The sequence below is a fragment of the Cucumis melo genome, chromosome 1 (genome assembly GCF_025177605.1).
Source record: "Cucumis melo cultivar AY chromosome 1, USDA_Cmelo_AY_1.0, whole genome shotgun sequence".
NCBI lineage: Eukaryota > Viridiplantae > Streptophyta > Magnoliopsida > Cucurbitales > Cucurbitaceae > Cucumis > Cucumis melo.
Window position 1 is genome coordinate 34,897,849 of NC_066857.1, and position 17,681 is coordinate 34,915,529.

At 30.4% G+C, this 17,681-nt stretch overlaps 3 protein-coding genes across 3 annotated transcripts; 2 read left to right on the plus strand and 1 right to left on the minus strand.

Annotated features, from left to right (window-relative positions):
* The first annotated feature begins 9,758 nt into the window (after positions 1–9,758).
* On the plus strand, positions 9,759–12,334 carry LOC107991796 (uncharacterized). Its single transcript, XM_017047154.2, has 2 exons — positions 9,759–10,125; positions 11,761–12,334. Exons 1-2 carry the CDS (start codon positions 10,044–10,046, stop codon positions 11,961–11,963), a joined length of 285 nt encoding a protein of 94 aa, XP_016902643.2. The 5' UTR covers positions 9,759–10,043; the 3' UTR covers positions 11,964–12,334.
* Positions 12,335–13,402: 1,068 nt separating this feature from the next.
* On the minus strand, positions 13,403–14,669 carry LOC103500026 (mitogen-activated protein kinase kinase kinase 20-like). Its single transcript, XM_008463209.3, has 2 exons — positions 14,288–14,669; positions 13,403–14,031 (listed from the first exon to the last, which is right to left on the minus strand). The coding sequence occupies exons 1-2, from the start codon at positions 14,667–14,669 to the stop codon at positions 13,403–13,405; spliced, it is 1,011 nt and encodes a 336-aa protein (XP_008461431.2).
* A 1,578-nt stretch (positions 14,670–16,247) lies between these two features.
* Positions 16,248–17,459, plus strand: LOC103500025 (mitogen-activated protein kinase kinase kinase 20-like). The gene is made up of 2 exons (XM_008463208.2): positions 16,248–16,626; positions 16,831–17,459. The coding sequence occupies exons 1-2, from the start codon at positions 16,248–16,250 to the stop codon at positions 17,457–17,459; spliced, it is 1,008 nt and encodes a 335-aa protein (XP_008461430.2).
* The last annotated feature ends 222 nt before the right edge of the window (positions 17,460–17,681 follow it).

Consider the following 17,681-nt stretch of genomic DNA (forward strand, 5'->3'; position numbering starts at 1 on the left):
TATCGTCATGTCCAGAGATTCAATAGTTGGAGTGAAACTTTCTTGTGAGATCTCATATTCGGTCTCCCCATTTGGATGGTTTGTCTCAAACCTTACCTATTAACTTGTCATTATAAGATTTGGATGCCATTTTGTTGATATTATTATTTGTTCCAAAACATCCTTCCTGAATAATGGGCTGATTGAATATCATATATCAAAATAGGTAACCTTCCTATCAGTGGACTTCGACGTCAAATGAGTTCAATTCAAGACGGCAGGTAATCTATTTTTTTGACATCTACCATTTAATACTTTAGAATCCCCTACATGCAATAATATGGATAAATCTTCTAACCGGTAGCAGAAGTTGTGCTTTCACAACAGTTTGACGTCAAGATCAGAAAAAACACCTCACTAAAATACTTATGGTAGCGACTCAACTCTCAGGTTAAGCATGCACTTGAGTCACTCAAATGTTTTAATAAATTAAGTAGCTTACACTATAAATCACAGACACTACATTTTAGGGGGAGTGTCCGTGCAAACCACATGTCGGACACAGATATGTTCAAACACGTACCTGTGCTTCTTAAGCCATACAGTAGTGTTGCAATGAGTCGTGATGATGCAAAGTTCTTTTTTAAAAAAAATAAATAAATCCTGGCATTTTTTTCCCTTTTTCTTTTTTAGCATGTAGAAATTGATTAGATGTTTAGTGCCGAGAGATGGCCATATTTGTTGGCGATTGGCTCGACATTCCCCCATGACTAAAAAGCCCCCACTACCTTCAGTGCCAAAGTACGCATTTCGTTTTAAAACACGGTTCCCTTTCATTGTGCTTTGATAACACATGGATATGCGGCTGCTCTCAAAATTATGCCCTCATTATTCAATTCCTTAATGATAACGTCATAGAAAATTAGAAACATTTTGCACCAACGATTTTGCGATCCGATATGATCTCTTATACTCATGCCATCCTCATATCTTTTGGAATATCTAACTTAACCGACATTGTTTTTTTCCCTTCTAATTTGATGAATATGTAGGAACAGTGAAAGTTACTTTGCTACCGATTGGATGTTCACTATATACTTTAGTAGAAGTATAACCAATAATATGAAAGACTTGCGCAGCAAAGGTACACATTTACTATCATTTACCCTTATTTAAATTAAGTTTCACGAATAATAATAAAATATATTAGCAATAATTTTTAAAAAAATTGTCAATATACCAAAATTTGTCAACAATATTACTAGATGATCAATGATGGATCAATATTTGCAATATGGTTTTATTAGACGTAGACTTCTATTATTGATAGATTCAGACAGATTTTGTTATATTTACAATTTTTTTTAAAAAAATATATATTAATATTTTGAGTTTAATTGTTATATTTGCAATTAGCTCTTAAATTAGGTTGAAGTATTTGAATTGAATACCTAATTACCAATTTTTTTTTTATTTCAAAAACCCCTCAACTCTCTCAACTATCTTCTTATGGGCTTACCTGATTTTTCTTTTATAAAAAGTTTTTGAAATCCACTTCTCAACCTATGCATTATTTTTTTGAAGTAAGAGATTCAAATAATAGATTTCTAATTTACCGTCACGCTTTTAACATGTTATGAGATTTAAACACTTTTATAACTCCTTTGCTCTTTTATTATTTTACAAGTAACAAATAAATGAACCACCAAGTGATAAATTAATATACTATTTGGAATAGTTTAAAAATATATTTTGGAGCACATAGAAAGTGGTTTCCACCAACTTCTAACTTATCTAACTTTTCATTTTTACAATTTAAGCATGGAATTCAAAATTTAAAAGTTTAGGCTACTGGACTAATTCCACCTCAGGTTTATCTACCAAACTTTCCTCAATTCTTAGACGACTATGCAAAAAATAAAATAAAGATCAATCTTTATTATTGACATCATCAACACACATTAAACAACGGAACGTAGATTCATGTATCTCAATTTTCTTTGTAACATAAATGCAAGTTACACAAATTAAAGTTTATTTAAATTTTGACGAAGCCCCCTCTTTATTTTTAGGAGTTCTGTTTGTTAAGAATAATAAAAAAAAATACAAATTATTTGCACTTTATACTTGATTTTACCCATATAAATAGTTTGTTCATTTTGACATTTTTTATAATCTCATATTTTTAAATAATTGGCAGAAGCTAAAATTAAAACCAACCAAATAGTATTTTTATCAACTAAAGTATTTTTTGGCTTGTGTACTTCAGAGTTTTTAAAATTTTAGTCCCTTTGAAATGTCTTATTTTTATCTATGTAGTTGAAAATTTTAAATTTAGTCCCTATTCGTGGTGGTTTATATTTTCAGAAAAAAATTAATTTGTTAGCTCTACATTTTTTAAGACATGCAAATTGTATTTTCTTATCTAAAGTTTATTATTATTATTATCTAGCCAATTTTGACAAACAAAGAAAGCTTTGAGAGAATAATATAAGGTCTATTAAAAGTATAGAAATTGAATTTGAACATTAAAAGTACAAGAGGGCGACATTGCACTACACTACATACCAAAAATGGTATAACTTTAACCTTTATGATAATCTTATTTTTCATTTGGACGTTTTTCCTTCTTAAGATCTCTGGTTCATTGCTTTTCAGACCATTCCTAGACCCTCACAAGTGGAATAGCCTTTAAATATTCCTTCTCTAAATAAGTAATTGAAAAAGAAATGTTTGCATACATTCATATAAAATATCAATAAAACTACATATTTCAGTATATAATGGAATTATAGCAACAGAAGTCCTAAATCTAAAAAAAATATCTTTCTTTTTATTTTTCCTGAATAGCATCATTTCCTTCTTTTTCCTGAATTGTAAATAATATCTCTTACTTTTTGATTTGATATATTCAATTGTCTACATTCCAGATGAGATGAAAATGGTGTTAGATATTATTCTTTTGGAGCCCTCATTCTTCTAAAATCAGAATAATGATCACGCATCTTGATTGAATTGGAGGTATGCCCTTGATTTAGAAGTCTATTTGGGCATGATTTGAAAAAAATCTTCATAATTATTTGAGGATTATCCTTTACAAAACCCAAATGGAAGATGACCAATGCCTCTAAAATTCTTCATGAAGTATCCAAAAATATCAATTTGAATTTCGTATTATTGTTTATTTAGGAAGGCTAGTTCGTTGTAGCCTTTTTGTATGTTATTATTTGTTCCAATTTGGTAACATTCAAGAAAGGGAGCCTAATTACCATCCATTTAGGCTTTAATCATTTTAGTCTATTAAAAGTCGTTGATTTCAATGGCTTGCTGACCACTAATTAGACTAGTGGACAAATTAGTTAAATGAAATTATGGGAAATTATCAAAATTTACGATGATGGGACATCCTGTGTGTGTCGGTCCATGTAGCTTCAACATTTTCTTTTCTAATCTTTGCGGTGAGAATAGTTAACCAACTCAAAAATATCTTTCTCCTCCCTAATTAATCCTATTAAATGATCATTTAGATTATTGCATTTGTTTTGTAATAAGATAAAAGAGATCTCAAATTCATATCACTAAGTTATCATCTTTTTTATTTTTTATTTTTTATTTTTTTATGTTTCGATCTAATTTATACTTTTACAAACATGTCAATTTAAATTTTAGATTTAGCTTTTGAACTAGCGACGTATCATTTTCACACGTACTAACCTTAGCTTCGGTTATCATAATATTAATAATTCCTTTAAAAAATACATTATTTAAAAAAAATGTTTAGAATATAATAGATAGTTGGAAATTTTATTTTTTGTAGAGTTAAATTTTTAAACTTATAAGTTTATCAATTTCATTTCAATCTCTTCACTTCAATGTATTTTTCTTATGATATTGTTTGTTAATTAACGATGGAATTAAATACCACGGAACATTTTTCTTAAAAAGGATATGAAACATTTGTGTAGCAATATAATGCAAATAATGTTAAAACTTATAATAATGTAATGTGTTGATATCAATTAGTACAATGATGGGAACTAAATATATTGTCTCCATGGTGACCAAATTCTTATAATCGATAATTAATGGGCAACAATCATTTGAAGTCGTATATAAATTTAAAGTATGAGAGTGTGAATACCTCAAACCTTTTTGAGCAAATGTTGTAGTAGAAGTCCATTTTCAATCTGTTGATTATTATAATAACAACATTAATTTATAATATTTTGTGTTCACATATGATGCTTAGATTTACAAAGAATATAAAATAATTCTTTAAAAGTCTTTTAGATTTAATGATTAAATTGCTAAATTATGAAAATCCGACAGGAACCAATTAAGATAAAGAAAATATTTTGACTATGAGTGAACCCAAGTTGATATTGCAATTTATATTTATAAAATATAATACAATCATCAATGATTTGTTATATTTTTGTAAATGTTTAGATTGATTTTACTCTAAAACGTCTCTTAAAATAATATAAAATAAAAGCATATAAAAAAAAGATTGCATGAAAAAGTGGCTTTACCTATAAAATCTTCCTTTCTTTGGTTGAAGTTGACGAAGTTTCCACGACATTAATTGCTTCATCTTTTTTTCTTTTTTTCTTTTTTCTTTTTCCTGTTTTTAAAGGGTTAATAAATTATGAAAAGAATAATCCTACTGAAATGTTTTTTTTTTCTCTTTAAGAAAAAAAACACCGACACCTATTTTTGATATTGACTGAGTAACAAACTGCCCCCATAATACTAAATATTATATATTAATTGAATTTTTATGCTTTGAAAATTGAAATTCCAACTGTTCTTCATATTCTGGACAACATCAATTCTATTCTATCAATCCAATTCCGATTTCCTTTTCAGCTGGAAGGTTTTTGATTAATAAATCACTTTCTAAAACAAAATCATCTAATTAACTTTTTAGCCCAGTTTATTTAATTTACTTTTTCTTTTCCTTTCAAGGGAAGTAATTATAAACTGATTGATTCCAAAGAAAAAAAGTAGGGTTAATGATATTGCTTCTTTTAGCTGTTTTTTTTTTTTAATCTACTTTTTAAAAGTATTTTAAAAATTTAGGTAAGTTTTCAAAAAATTATAAAGAAATTTGAAACTTGTATTTGATTATTCTAGAAGTGAGCTGTTAATTCAAATATTTATTTAAGGTGAAATTGAAGGAAAACATTGTTTTAAAAGAATAAAGATTGAAAATAAAGGCTTAAAAAACTGTGTTTGTTTTTTAAAAAAGTTTCATTAGAATGATTTTTATTTTCTTAAATAAGTATTTAGATTAATATGTATAGTGGAGTTTCAAATTACTCTTTGTTAACTGTATTTACTATTTCTTTTCCATAGCAAAATAATTTATGAAACTTTGAACACAAATTATGATGATCAAGACACTGTAATAAATGAATTAACTAAGTGCTTCGATCTAAACATCTTTTTGGTGGTTAAAATTTAAATAGAAACCAACTATCTCTCCCTTCAAATGTTTCTTCTAATAAACTTGCTCCACCGTGGATGACTAACTCATATGACTACCTTCTACAACTATAACTATGATAAAGCTACCTTTCGACGCCAAATTTTGGTGACAACCATCTTTGACGATTAGCTTCAAAGACTACCTCTTTAATGGCCAACTTCAACAATCATTTCTGACGATTGTTTATGCAACCAATTCTGATGATCACTTTTATGACTTGGTCTGCCAACCACCTCAAAGCAACCAACTCTATCGATCACCTATCTAGTGATTACTTAGATGGATAACTCTGACAAAGGCCACCTCCAATACCCACTTGGACGACCACCTTGACGGTGGACATGACGATCATCATTGATGCTCGAACTTCAACAAAACCCCACCCCACCCCCCCACCTCCCGGCTCCAACATCTCTATTCGATCAATGACAAACTCTATCATTTTCTCTTACTAGTTCCTAGTGTCTTTTTAGATTTTTATTTAGTTATCTAGAAGAAAATTATAAATTCTTAATTAATACAAACAAAATTTTTAGTTTTAAACAAAAATTTCAAAAATAGAAAAATTGACAAACTATTCATCATCTAATAAAACAAATCACTAAAAGACAAAATTTATTTCAAAGTGTAAATAACTATTTTATCAAATATTCTATTTTTTACTATTTCTCTAAAAAAAACTCACATTATATAACTATTAAGTCTATGGCTCAAAGTTTCTATAAATTTACAAGTTTTGGTGTCAAATTATTACAATCATACAAGTTTAAAGAATTCAATTATTTTACCACTCGAGCAAATTAATCCGAATAATTTATATAACAAACAAAATATGATATTTAAAGCACTATTTCTCGTATAATAATTACATAAAAAGAAAAAAATAATAATAATAAAAAGACTAAAACAACCTTCCCTCCCAAACAAGATCTTAAAATATTATTAATTCTTTCCCCCTCAAATCCCCGTATTTAGTCGTTGGCTTTAATAATAACATTATTTTCAAAATCTTTTTCTCCCCAAGCGCAGAAGGCTTCCAATAGAAGTGAAAAACGTGTCACCCACCCAATGGCCAATAAAAATATCATTTTCCTTAAAAAAAAACACACACACACACACAGTGGAGTGGCTCACTCCAATTTGGTCACCCAATTAACCCATCCCCGATTCTGCCACGTGTCCTTTACCTTTTGCCGACACTTAAGACCGATATGTGACTCCGATTATTTTAATTAAAAAAAACAGGAAAATGAAAACATTTCTCATAAGGTCAAAACTGCCCCCTTCGAAAAAAACATTCCACTGCCCTTCTCCTCGACACGTTTCAAGCCTTTCTCATATATAATTTGTTAATAATTAATTTGGTAATGCCTGGAAAATTAAGCCACCAAAGAATTCAATTACTAAAAGACATGACGGTGGTCGTGTCATGTTCCACACCTATTTCGATCACGTGCTTAATTTCATTACCCTTTTAATATCTTTTAATTACTTTGACCAATTTTTAGCATCCGTCCCTCTAATCCTTTTATTTTCTCCCTATTTTTCCAATTCCATAAAATACCATATAAAAATTATAAGTCCTTTATTATTATTATTATTTAATTTCCACAAACACGTTATATATTTTCAATTTCACATCTAATAAATTTTGAAACGGTATAAGGTGTATAATAATTTATTAAAGTATCATGTTATCGAAAAACACTTGAAAAAATTTTTGTTTGAATTTTTTATGTATTAATCAAAAGTGTGTTGAAAAAAATTATAAAGATAAATATTGTTAAATGGAGTCTTTTTTAACTTTGATTATATTTTTATATGAACATGTTTGACTTATTAAATAGATTTTAAGAATCATAAATATGAAAAATGAAGATTTTTTTATATAGAATTTAAATTTATTTATCGTAGATTAACTAAGTTTTTGATATTTTTAATATGTGACCAACTTTAATTACTTTGTATAACTTCGATACATGTTTATGTTTGCATGTTAAGTGTTAACCTACAAATTATTAATGAGACAAATTAATGCAAATTTCAAAATAGTTATCCTTTTTCATTAAAAGTATTTAAATGTTATATAAAATAAATCACATGGAAGTCTTTTTCTTTTTCTTTTCTTTTTTTTTTTTCTTTTTCTTTTTCTTTTTCTTTTTCTTTATCTTTATCTTTTTTTTTTTTCCTTTTTCTTTAGTGACATATTACTTTTATCTTTCTATATTTGCTACTTTATAGTATTATCAAACTGCAGTATTTGCTTCTAGATGAGTCATGCATATTCCTTTTCTTGCATTATTTCAACCTAAACAAATGATTAGTTTTATAGGAAAACCTTAAAAACATAAGTTTAATTTTGCTTTTTTTGAAAAAGAGATATACAAATTAAACTGATTAAAATGAACAAATTAAAATATGGGATGATTTAACTTTCGAGATAACGTTTTAAAAATGAAAATATTGCTACAAATATCTTTAAATATAAAATTTTTTATAGTAAATATCTATTAATTTTCATCGATATCTATCGGTGATAATTCGTTATATATTAATATTTTGATACATTTTGGTTCTTTCGAGAAATGTTGATAGGATTAATTTGGAATTTCAATCTAATCAAGTTTAAATTATGTTAAGTAAGAGAGTTAATTCCACCTTATTGTTAAACAAACTAGAAATTAGGGGGAAAAGTTGTTAGGTGCATTTGGACCCCATTGATGTCTACAAAAGGACAATGATGAACAATGAAAGGAAAATACATTATTGAATGCTCTTTCTTTTTTTTCTTTTTTTTTTTTACCATAAAAGATGGTGAAAATAATATCATTAAAAGTTTTAGGAGATTTTTGTTTTATTGTTCTCTAGATATTTTCTATGGGTAATGAAATTTCCAAATAATTTTGTGGGTTATGTTATTACATCATTAACCTAAACAGATAAATAAACAACAATAATAATAATAGAGGTGGAAACTTGGAACCTATGGAACCTAAATTGATGGGTTTTAAAACAACTAAAGTCTTAACTAATTGTGAAAGGTTATTGCTATTAAATAGAGACAGACATAAGCCAAATAATTTTGGCAATGGGGGCATGCCCATGAGGATCATTATTGTCCTAAAAGATTGGGTTAGGTAATCTCATTTTAGAGATATGACTTTTCAAAATTAGGTTTTTATAACTATTTTCAAATTTCTTTTTAAAGTCACATTCTACAATTATATGTGTGTGTGTATATATATATATATATTTAATTTCCATGGCCATAATCCCCCATCTAATTAATTTTATTAGAAAATTTTATGATCCCATTTGAAAAAGAGACAAATAATAAACACACATAAAGTGTACAAAATACAATAAATGACTTTTAACGATCCGTCGTCGTCGTTGCCATTTCATTTTCTGCCAAAAATGCCAAAAAGGTCGCAACGAAAAATAATTAAAACTGTTTTAATTGTAGGAGTGGAAATTATTTATTTCTATGGCGTATAATTATATTGAGTAAATTTTTTTGCAAAATTAAACTAGTATTTAAATTATTTTATGATTAGTGAAATGGAATTCATAAAGTTGAATTTTAATTCTGTGTCACCCAGCTTCGTAGATTTAGAAATAAAATATGGACAATATATAGTTCAAGAATTTATGAAATAAAAAGTTGAAGAAGTTAATAAATATGTTTTCCTAAAAAGAAAGCATTCATGATTAAAGAAATTATTACCATTAAAACTTTTAATTAAATATTATTTTCTTGTCAACATTAAAACATAACTTAAACATGATGAATATAACTTACCTTACAAAATTTTCACATATGGTAAAACTAAGTAAAGTAAAACCACTAAACAAACAAATTAATTTAGAAACGATCTTTTAGAATATTAAAAGGACACTTTAAATATAAATATAGTAAAATAAGTTAAAATATTTACAATAGTAAAATTTTAGATTATATCAATGATATACATCGAAAAACTTTTATTACTGTCTATCAATATGACTAATATAAACATATCGAAAATCTAAAATTTTACTATATTTTATCAAATTTACTATTTTTGAATGAAACGCTATACTTAAAAATGATAAAGTTTAGAGTGTATTAATTATAGATATGTTTACCATTTTTATAATTTTCAAATATGAAAATATAGATATGGGAAGAAAATATAGGAATGGGAAAGAGAGAGTGGGGAATGGTATTACGTAGGAAGGCAACCGGTCACGTGTCGGTGGGATTATTTTGAGATATAAAAACCACTGTCCTTTTGGTTACCTATAATTGGCGCTTCCCTTTTTTCAATTTTTCTCTCTTAAGAATAAAAACTCTTACTTTATTTAATCTTCTTCTTCTTCTTCTTCTTCTTCTTCATTTCTCCCTGTTTCTCTCTTCACAATTTCAATACCCAATCGCTGTGGACCAACCCACGGTCATAGTAGATTCTCAGGTCTGGCCGGACTACGCACCATAGCCGTTCGACTCGGCGGCACCGGCACCGGCGGATTTTGGTACTGGAGGAAAAAAAAGAGGCGGAACCGGAGTAAAACCAAAGTTAAGCATCGGTTTATGGAGCTTTGGCACAAGATGATTTTCCCTGTCCGACGAGTTTGGCTCGCTGTTTCCTCTCGTGTTAGGGCTCGGAAAACTGGTAAGTCTCTTGTTTACTCTTCTTCTTTCCTTCTTTCCCTTCCAAAGTTTTTCTGCCCCTTCCGAATCGGAGTTTGATTATTGCTTTGTTTAATTTTTTTAATGTGATTATATCTACTATAAGAGTTGCTTCTGATTTGATGGAATCTCTGTGTTTTGTGTTTGTGTTATTATCTCTGGTTTCTGATTTTCTTTTTCTCAACTGTTTGTGCTGGAATTCGAAGAAGGAGAATTTGTGTGGAACGTCATTTACAGTAAATTTCCTGCATAAGATCATGATATGTGATTGGAGGGAAAAGATTTTTGTTCTTGATTCGTCATGAGAGGGAAATTGTAAAAGAAATTAGAAATATATGAAAGGGTTCACATCCACTTAGGTTTTCAAAACAAAATTTCTTAGTCTTACTTTTTTTAATGCTTTTAACTGACTTTGAAAGGTTATATAACACCTTATCTGTATGCAATGTTTATTAGACACTTAATCTCAATTCCCAACCACTACGATTGAGAAAGAGGAAGAGAGAGAGAGAGTTGATTCTAGAAGGCAATAAATGGCCATGTGATTATTCAACCCCTCTAGTACAATAATTTGGTAGGAAAAATCACAAGAATCCCATAGACATACTCATGCATACATCCATATACTCCAATTTTTCCCAAGTATAGAGACTTCAAATCCCTTTGAGAATTTAGTTTAAACTTTAAACTTGGAGTACAATTTTGTTTTTCTAACTAAGATATTTATCTCGAAGCTTTTCCCATTTGATAATTTACAAAAAGGACCCACAGGTCATTGCAGTTGAAGCCAGAGTGAAAGATTAGAACCCACTTCCACGAGATTAAAAGTTTTTTTTTATAACAGTTTAGATTGTCCTTTTATGATTCTTCATAGTCATAATCCCACTTAATACTAGCTGATGGCCACTAGTGCTCATTACTTTTGGAGTAGTGGTGACCCAATTTGATTTGTTTTTGTCTTTCTATTACTATTATAAAATAGGAGGCCAAGAGGCCTGGCCTGCTCTCGCCGTCTCTACACTTTTATTATTCCTATTAGTTCTGTCCAAGTCGCTTTTATTGACAATTTGACTAGAACCACACATTTTCTCTAACCTATTCACATCCCAATATTTGGGTATAACATTGCATAGGTCTTGGCTTTAGGTGTTTTTTTTACTTCCATTGCTTATAATTACAATAGTTTCATTTTTGTCTACGTTCTTTCGTAATGTTTACGTTGATTTCTATTCTTTTATAAATGATGATCATTTTAGTCTGACCAAAATGATTCTATTCAAAGTTAAATACCAAAATAAACCAAAAGTAGAAATACAACTACTGAAATAAATATTTTGAATAGTTTAAGAACTAAAAGGGGAGAAAGAAAGTTCAAGTGAAATTGGAATGGAGGGCTTAGGTCAGATCTGTCCCTCTAGTTTGGGCCCAGTCCTGTCCCTTTAGATGAGCTGGGCCCAAATCAAGCCCATGAAATTCTAAATTTGTTATGTGTGGTGTCCACTGAAATCACTAATTACATGTAGTCTACTAATTCTTAATTACATGTGTGGTGTCCACAAAATGCTCCTTAATTAGAAAGCCAAGCTAAAGCAATTGTGTGGTTTTTTGCTGCTAACAGGAGCTGGACTTCTGAAGCTTCATGATGATGTAGAAACATGTGGATATGAAGATGTGAAGGTGATGTGGGAAATGCTACGTCGATCAGAGTCGGAGTTGGTCAGTCACCAACCAAAACGCAAACAGCGACCATTTTGGAGAGTCTCCGTGTGGTCCAACCATGCAGCAGCAGCAGCCTCTTCTTACACTGCAACTCATGCTTGAGTCCATCAAATGCAAACACTGTTCAGCTCAGCTTCAATTCTGTGCCATCTCTTTGGTATCTTCAACCTTTTGTTTTAAGAAAAAGAAAAGAAACTAACAGCCAATGCTTGCAAGGCACAGAACTTTTTACCAAACTTGTTCAAAGAAATGTGAAGTCTTTGGCAGTTCATCGCTTCCACTTTGAACAGAAAAAACACACCCTTTTTGTAAGTAATAATAAAATTTTTGGTTTTGTAGCTAAGAATTGTTCCTCAGGTATATTGGGTTGGGTTCAAAAAGTTATATGAGATCACTTGTAGTTTATCATCTCTTCAAAATGAAAAGTACTTTTTTAAGAAGAGCTGAAATGAAATCCAATCATAATTTCATCAGTTTCAATTTTAGACAATCTTTTTTTAAACCATTAATGTAAGAGTGGAGATTTAAACATCTTACAAATGTTCAATCTAATGAAATGTTTTGATTGGCAAAATTTGTTATGATATTAAAAGCCTACAATTTGAAGATTATGACAAGAATGGAATCTACATGGAAGAAACTAAATTATTATGCATCCCATAAATTAACTTGATAGATTAAGATATATATTCATTTTCTTTTCCAGTTAATTCGCTTTTCAGCCACATTGATTAATACAGCCACCAAGATTTAGAGAAAAAGGTGTTAACCAAAAAAAATATATATATATATATATAGATTTTCTATTTATTTCAAATATTAATATTGAAATAAAATTTATTATTGACAACTGGAAAGGAAAAACTTACCTCACTATACATTTATAAATCTAATGTATGAATTTCATTTTAGTTCCCAACCTCATTATTCTTCACCCATTTCTACACGAATTTCCCCTTTTATTTAAAAACAAAATTTTGTAATGTTGTTTTTAAGGTAAGATTAGCATTAACCATATGTACTTGTCTTAATGCAACACTATCTAGAGTGCTAATTAAACCTATCTTTTTCCCTAATTCTCTTTTATTTTTCCGTTATATGATTGATTTTGCACCTATGTTGTACAGCTCGTTATTCTAGAAAATCAACTATCTTTTCCTTAATTTAATAGTTTACACTTCCCAATGCAAAATTTGTCACTATTTTATGAATTATTTGGCCAATACCAACTTTCTTATAGGATTTATTTGTATCATATATTAATGAGTTGATTTCTACCAGCATTTCTGATCTATAAATTTTGTAAATATATAGTACTTTCAGTGTACAGACTGTTCACATACATGTGGACTAAAATTATATTTAACAATATATATAAACACGAACTTACAAAAAAGAACCGTCTACTATTATTAATTGTTCTACCATATATTTATATATGCAGATGTTTACATTCCAACAATTTTGGAACTTTCACTACAGTAACCTACTTTTCATAATCTCAGCTAATTAATTACTTAATTAGTGTAATTAATCATTGATCACACCGCTTTAATTGGAATTATTCTTTGCCTCTTAAACTGCCTAGGCCACTTTGTCACAGATGTTGGAGCTTTCATAGTATTAAAATCTTGTTCTTGATCTACAGCCGCCGCCACGAACGGCACATTCATCAGCATCTCCGCCGTGAACCTGAACTCCGGCTTCCTCACAAGACAATTCTTCAAGAACCCGGTTGCCTCCACCGATAACCCGTCTGGAATCTTTGGCATTCCATGGAGATTCTCCGTCATCTCTTTCACAATCCCAACCTTGTCGGTGGCTGCCCACGCGCGGTTCCCGGTCAGCATTTCAAGCACAATACACCCGAGTGCCCAAATATCACTGGTTGATTCTTGTACGCCGTCAATCAATGTCTCTGGCGCCATGTAGGAGAATGTCCCTCCTAAACAATAGCTTCCCTTTGTCTTGCTTGTTCTTCTCGCCAACCCTAGATCGGCGATCTTTGCAATGAACTGGCGATTCGTTGTTGTATTATTCTTCGGTATCAATAGGATATTTGCAGGCTTCAAATCACAGTGAACGTATTGAGATCGGTGAATGTGAATTAATCCTTTGATTATTGATTTTGTGTAGTTCCGAACTACATTTTCTTCTAAACCCTTTCCACCTGCTTTAAATTAACATCATCATTATACAGTAGTAAGTGAAAATCTATGCTTAACTATTATGAAATTTCCAATGATAATAGGGTTTTATTAATATAATCAAACCAACACAAGAAGCAGAAACTGAGCATAACCCTATTTCAATTCTAAAAAGCAGAAACTGATCATAACCCTATTTCAATTCTAAACCAAGGAAGAATTAGGGCATGCAGTAACTGAAGGATTAATTAAGAAATTAATTAAGATAAATGAAATTACCAGTGTTTTTAATATGGTGAGCTAGGGTTCCTCCAGTAGCAACTTCAAGCAACAAATTATAAATCATGTGACCGTTATGGTCAGTAGTAATCTCTTCGCCGAAGCATTGGATCAATGAACTGCATCCTTTCAAGTTATCATAATTTTGCTTTTCCTTTTGTAGGGTTTCGGAAACGGAAATTTCAGCGGATTTAACAGCCATTACGGAAGGGAAAATGCTGTACTTAATACTGATGTGTGGTTTGAGTGAAGCCAAGAAAACTGATCCGAAGCTTCCTTTTCCAATGAGCCGACCTCGTTTCCATTGAATTCCATTATTGAACTCCGACGAGCCATCTTCTACCTCAACTTCTAATTCTTCCAACATTGAATTTCTCTTCATTGCGTATTTGGAAGGAAGAATAATGAATTGAAAAGGGAAGAAATTGGGGGAAAATAGGACGATGAGAATTGGTAGTACGGGAAGGTGATCTTAATAAATAGGGTTTTAAGAGAAAAGAAAGGAAAGAGTTGTGATTACCTAGATCGCAGGTGGCGAACAGCTTGCAAAGTCAGCACTCGGTAGCGTTGACTAATAATCTCTACAACCAAACGCCAAGGGGATTAGAATGTAAATTTAATAAAGAGAGGAATAATGAATTTTTGTGTTTACCTATATCGCAGGTAGCGGGTAATTAATTTAGGTTACGGTCAATGTACTCCCCCTCACCTGTCTACCAATTAATATTTACTTATATTATATAACTTTTCTTTTCTAGGATATAAATCACACCCTATACTTATGCGTGACTATTTGTCGAGGTTTAATTTTTATTTGGTCTTTTAACTATTAGGTTTCAAAATATTACGAATTTAGTTTTTAAGTATTGAACTTTTTTTTTTCATTTAGTCTATTTTTGTAAAATATTGTAATTTTTTTCTTGACATTTGAGATAAGTTTGAATTTTATTCTCGAGTTTCAAGATTTTACATTCTTAATCATTAAATATTCATTTCGAATAATGATGTTAGTGTCTATTGATTAATTTAAAATAATTATGAAGGAATTTTTTTTTCAAAGTGATGAAAATTGTATTTATTCTAAAATATAAACCACAAACACTTACTCTTAGAATTTAAACTAAACTAATCTATATCATGAACTTAATAACCTAGGACTATAGTAATTCACTCTTTGTTTCAAACATTCCATAAAAAAGTGTAACGTTTTTTATTCTATAGTTGATAAAGATCTATTTATTTATTAGTAGTGCATTGAATGTATAAGTATATATGTATCAAGTGATAGCAAATGTAAATTAAATCAACTTATTTTGCCAAACATGTAAGAAGCCCTCAATACTTTGTCAATTTTATCATTTTTAACTATTCTCTTTATATTAAATTGATTAACCACCATTAAAATCACAGGCTGAAATTAAGTATTTAGTGAAAAACAATCTAAGTTTATAAGAGTAAATAGACGAAATTGAAAAAAAAAAACAAAATTTAAGATAACATAATAACATTTTGAAACTTAAAAGTTAAAACAATGGGGAAAAAATTCAAAAATAAAAAGCAGTGTAACATTTTCAAACCTTAGTATTAAAAAATGCACATTTTTTTTTCTTATTAATTTAGACATTTAAGGGAAAATACAACTGGAAAATGATTTTACCTTAAAAAAGAAAAAAGAGAAAAAGAAGGAAAATGACTTAAACAAAATATATTCACAGTTAAAGTGTAGATTAGTAGACAATGAAAATCTACCGCTCGCTGGCAACACGAAATTTCCGTCACCTGCGATCTACGTTATCAAAACTCATTACGTTATTCTCTCTCTCAAAACCCTATTGATTAACAAAAACCTTTCCCTCCGTACTTCATCACCATTACGAAAACCAATTCTCGAACTCTCAAATCCCACTGCTCTTCACTATAATTCCTTTTTCAATCCCTTCTTCCTTCCAAACACACAATAATGAAGAGAAATCCAATGTTGGAAAAAGAAGCAGCCCAGGTAGAAGAAGGATCAACGGAGTTCAATAATGGAATCCAATGGAAACGAGGTCGGCTCATAGGAAAAGGAAGCTTCGGATCAGTTTTCTTGGCTTGTCTCAAACCACACTTCACTAAATACAGCATTTTCCCTCCAGTAATGGCTGTTAAGTCCGCTGAAATTTCCGTTTCCGAAACCCTACAAAAGGAAAAGCAAAATTATGATAACTTGAAAGGATGCAATTCCTTGATCCAATGCTTCGGCGAAGAGATTACTACTGACCATAACGGTCGCATGACCTATAATTTGTTGCTTGAAGTTGCCACTGGAGGAACCCTAGCTCACCATATTAAAAACACTGGTAATTTCATTTATCTTATTAATTTCATAATTATTATGCCCTAATTCTTCCTTGGTTTAGAATTGAATTAGGGTTATGCTCAGTTTCTGCTTCCTGTGTTGGTTTGATTACATTAATCAAACCCTACTATCATTGGTAATTTCATATTAGTTAAGCATTGATTTTCACTTACTACTGTATAATAATAAGGTTAATTTAAAGCAGGTGGAAAGGGTTTAGAAGAAAATGTGGTTCGGAATTACACAAAATCAATAATCAAAGGATTAATTCACATTCACCGATCTCAATACGTTCATTGTGATTTGAAGCCTGCAAATATCCTATTGCTACCAAAGAATAATACAACGAAAGATCGTCAGTTCATTGCAAAGATCGCCGATCTAGGGTTGGCGAGAAGAACAAGCAAGACAAAGGCAAGCTATTGTTTAGGAGGGACATTCTCCTACATGGCGCCAGAGACATTGATTGACGGCGTACAAGAATCAACCAGTGATATTTGGGCCCTCGGGTGTGTTGTGCTCGAAATGCTGACCGGGAACCGCGCATGGGCAGCCACCGACAAGGTTGGGATTGTGCAAGAGATGACGGAGAATTTCCTTGGGATGCCAAAGATTCCGGAAGGGTTATCGGCGGAGGCAACCGGGTTCTTGAAGAATTGTCTTGTGAGGAAGCCGGAGTTCAGGTTCACGGCGGAGATGCTGATAAATGTGCCGTTTGTGGCGGCGGCTGAAGATCAAGAACAAGATTTTAATACTGTGAAAGCTCCAACATTTGTGACAAAGTGGCCTAGGCAGTTTAAGAGGCAAAGAATAATTCCAATTAAAGCTGTGTGATCAATGATTAATTACATAAATTAATTAAGTAATTGGCAGAGATTATGAAAAGTATGTTATTGTGAAAGTTCCACACCATTGTGACATAGAGGCATACATAATATATATGGCGTAGCATTAATTAATAATATCATAAACTTTTTTTTTCATATTCGTGTCTATCTCATTCTTGTTGAAATTATAATTTCTAAGATATTATATAGAGAAATGCTAATAGAGACT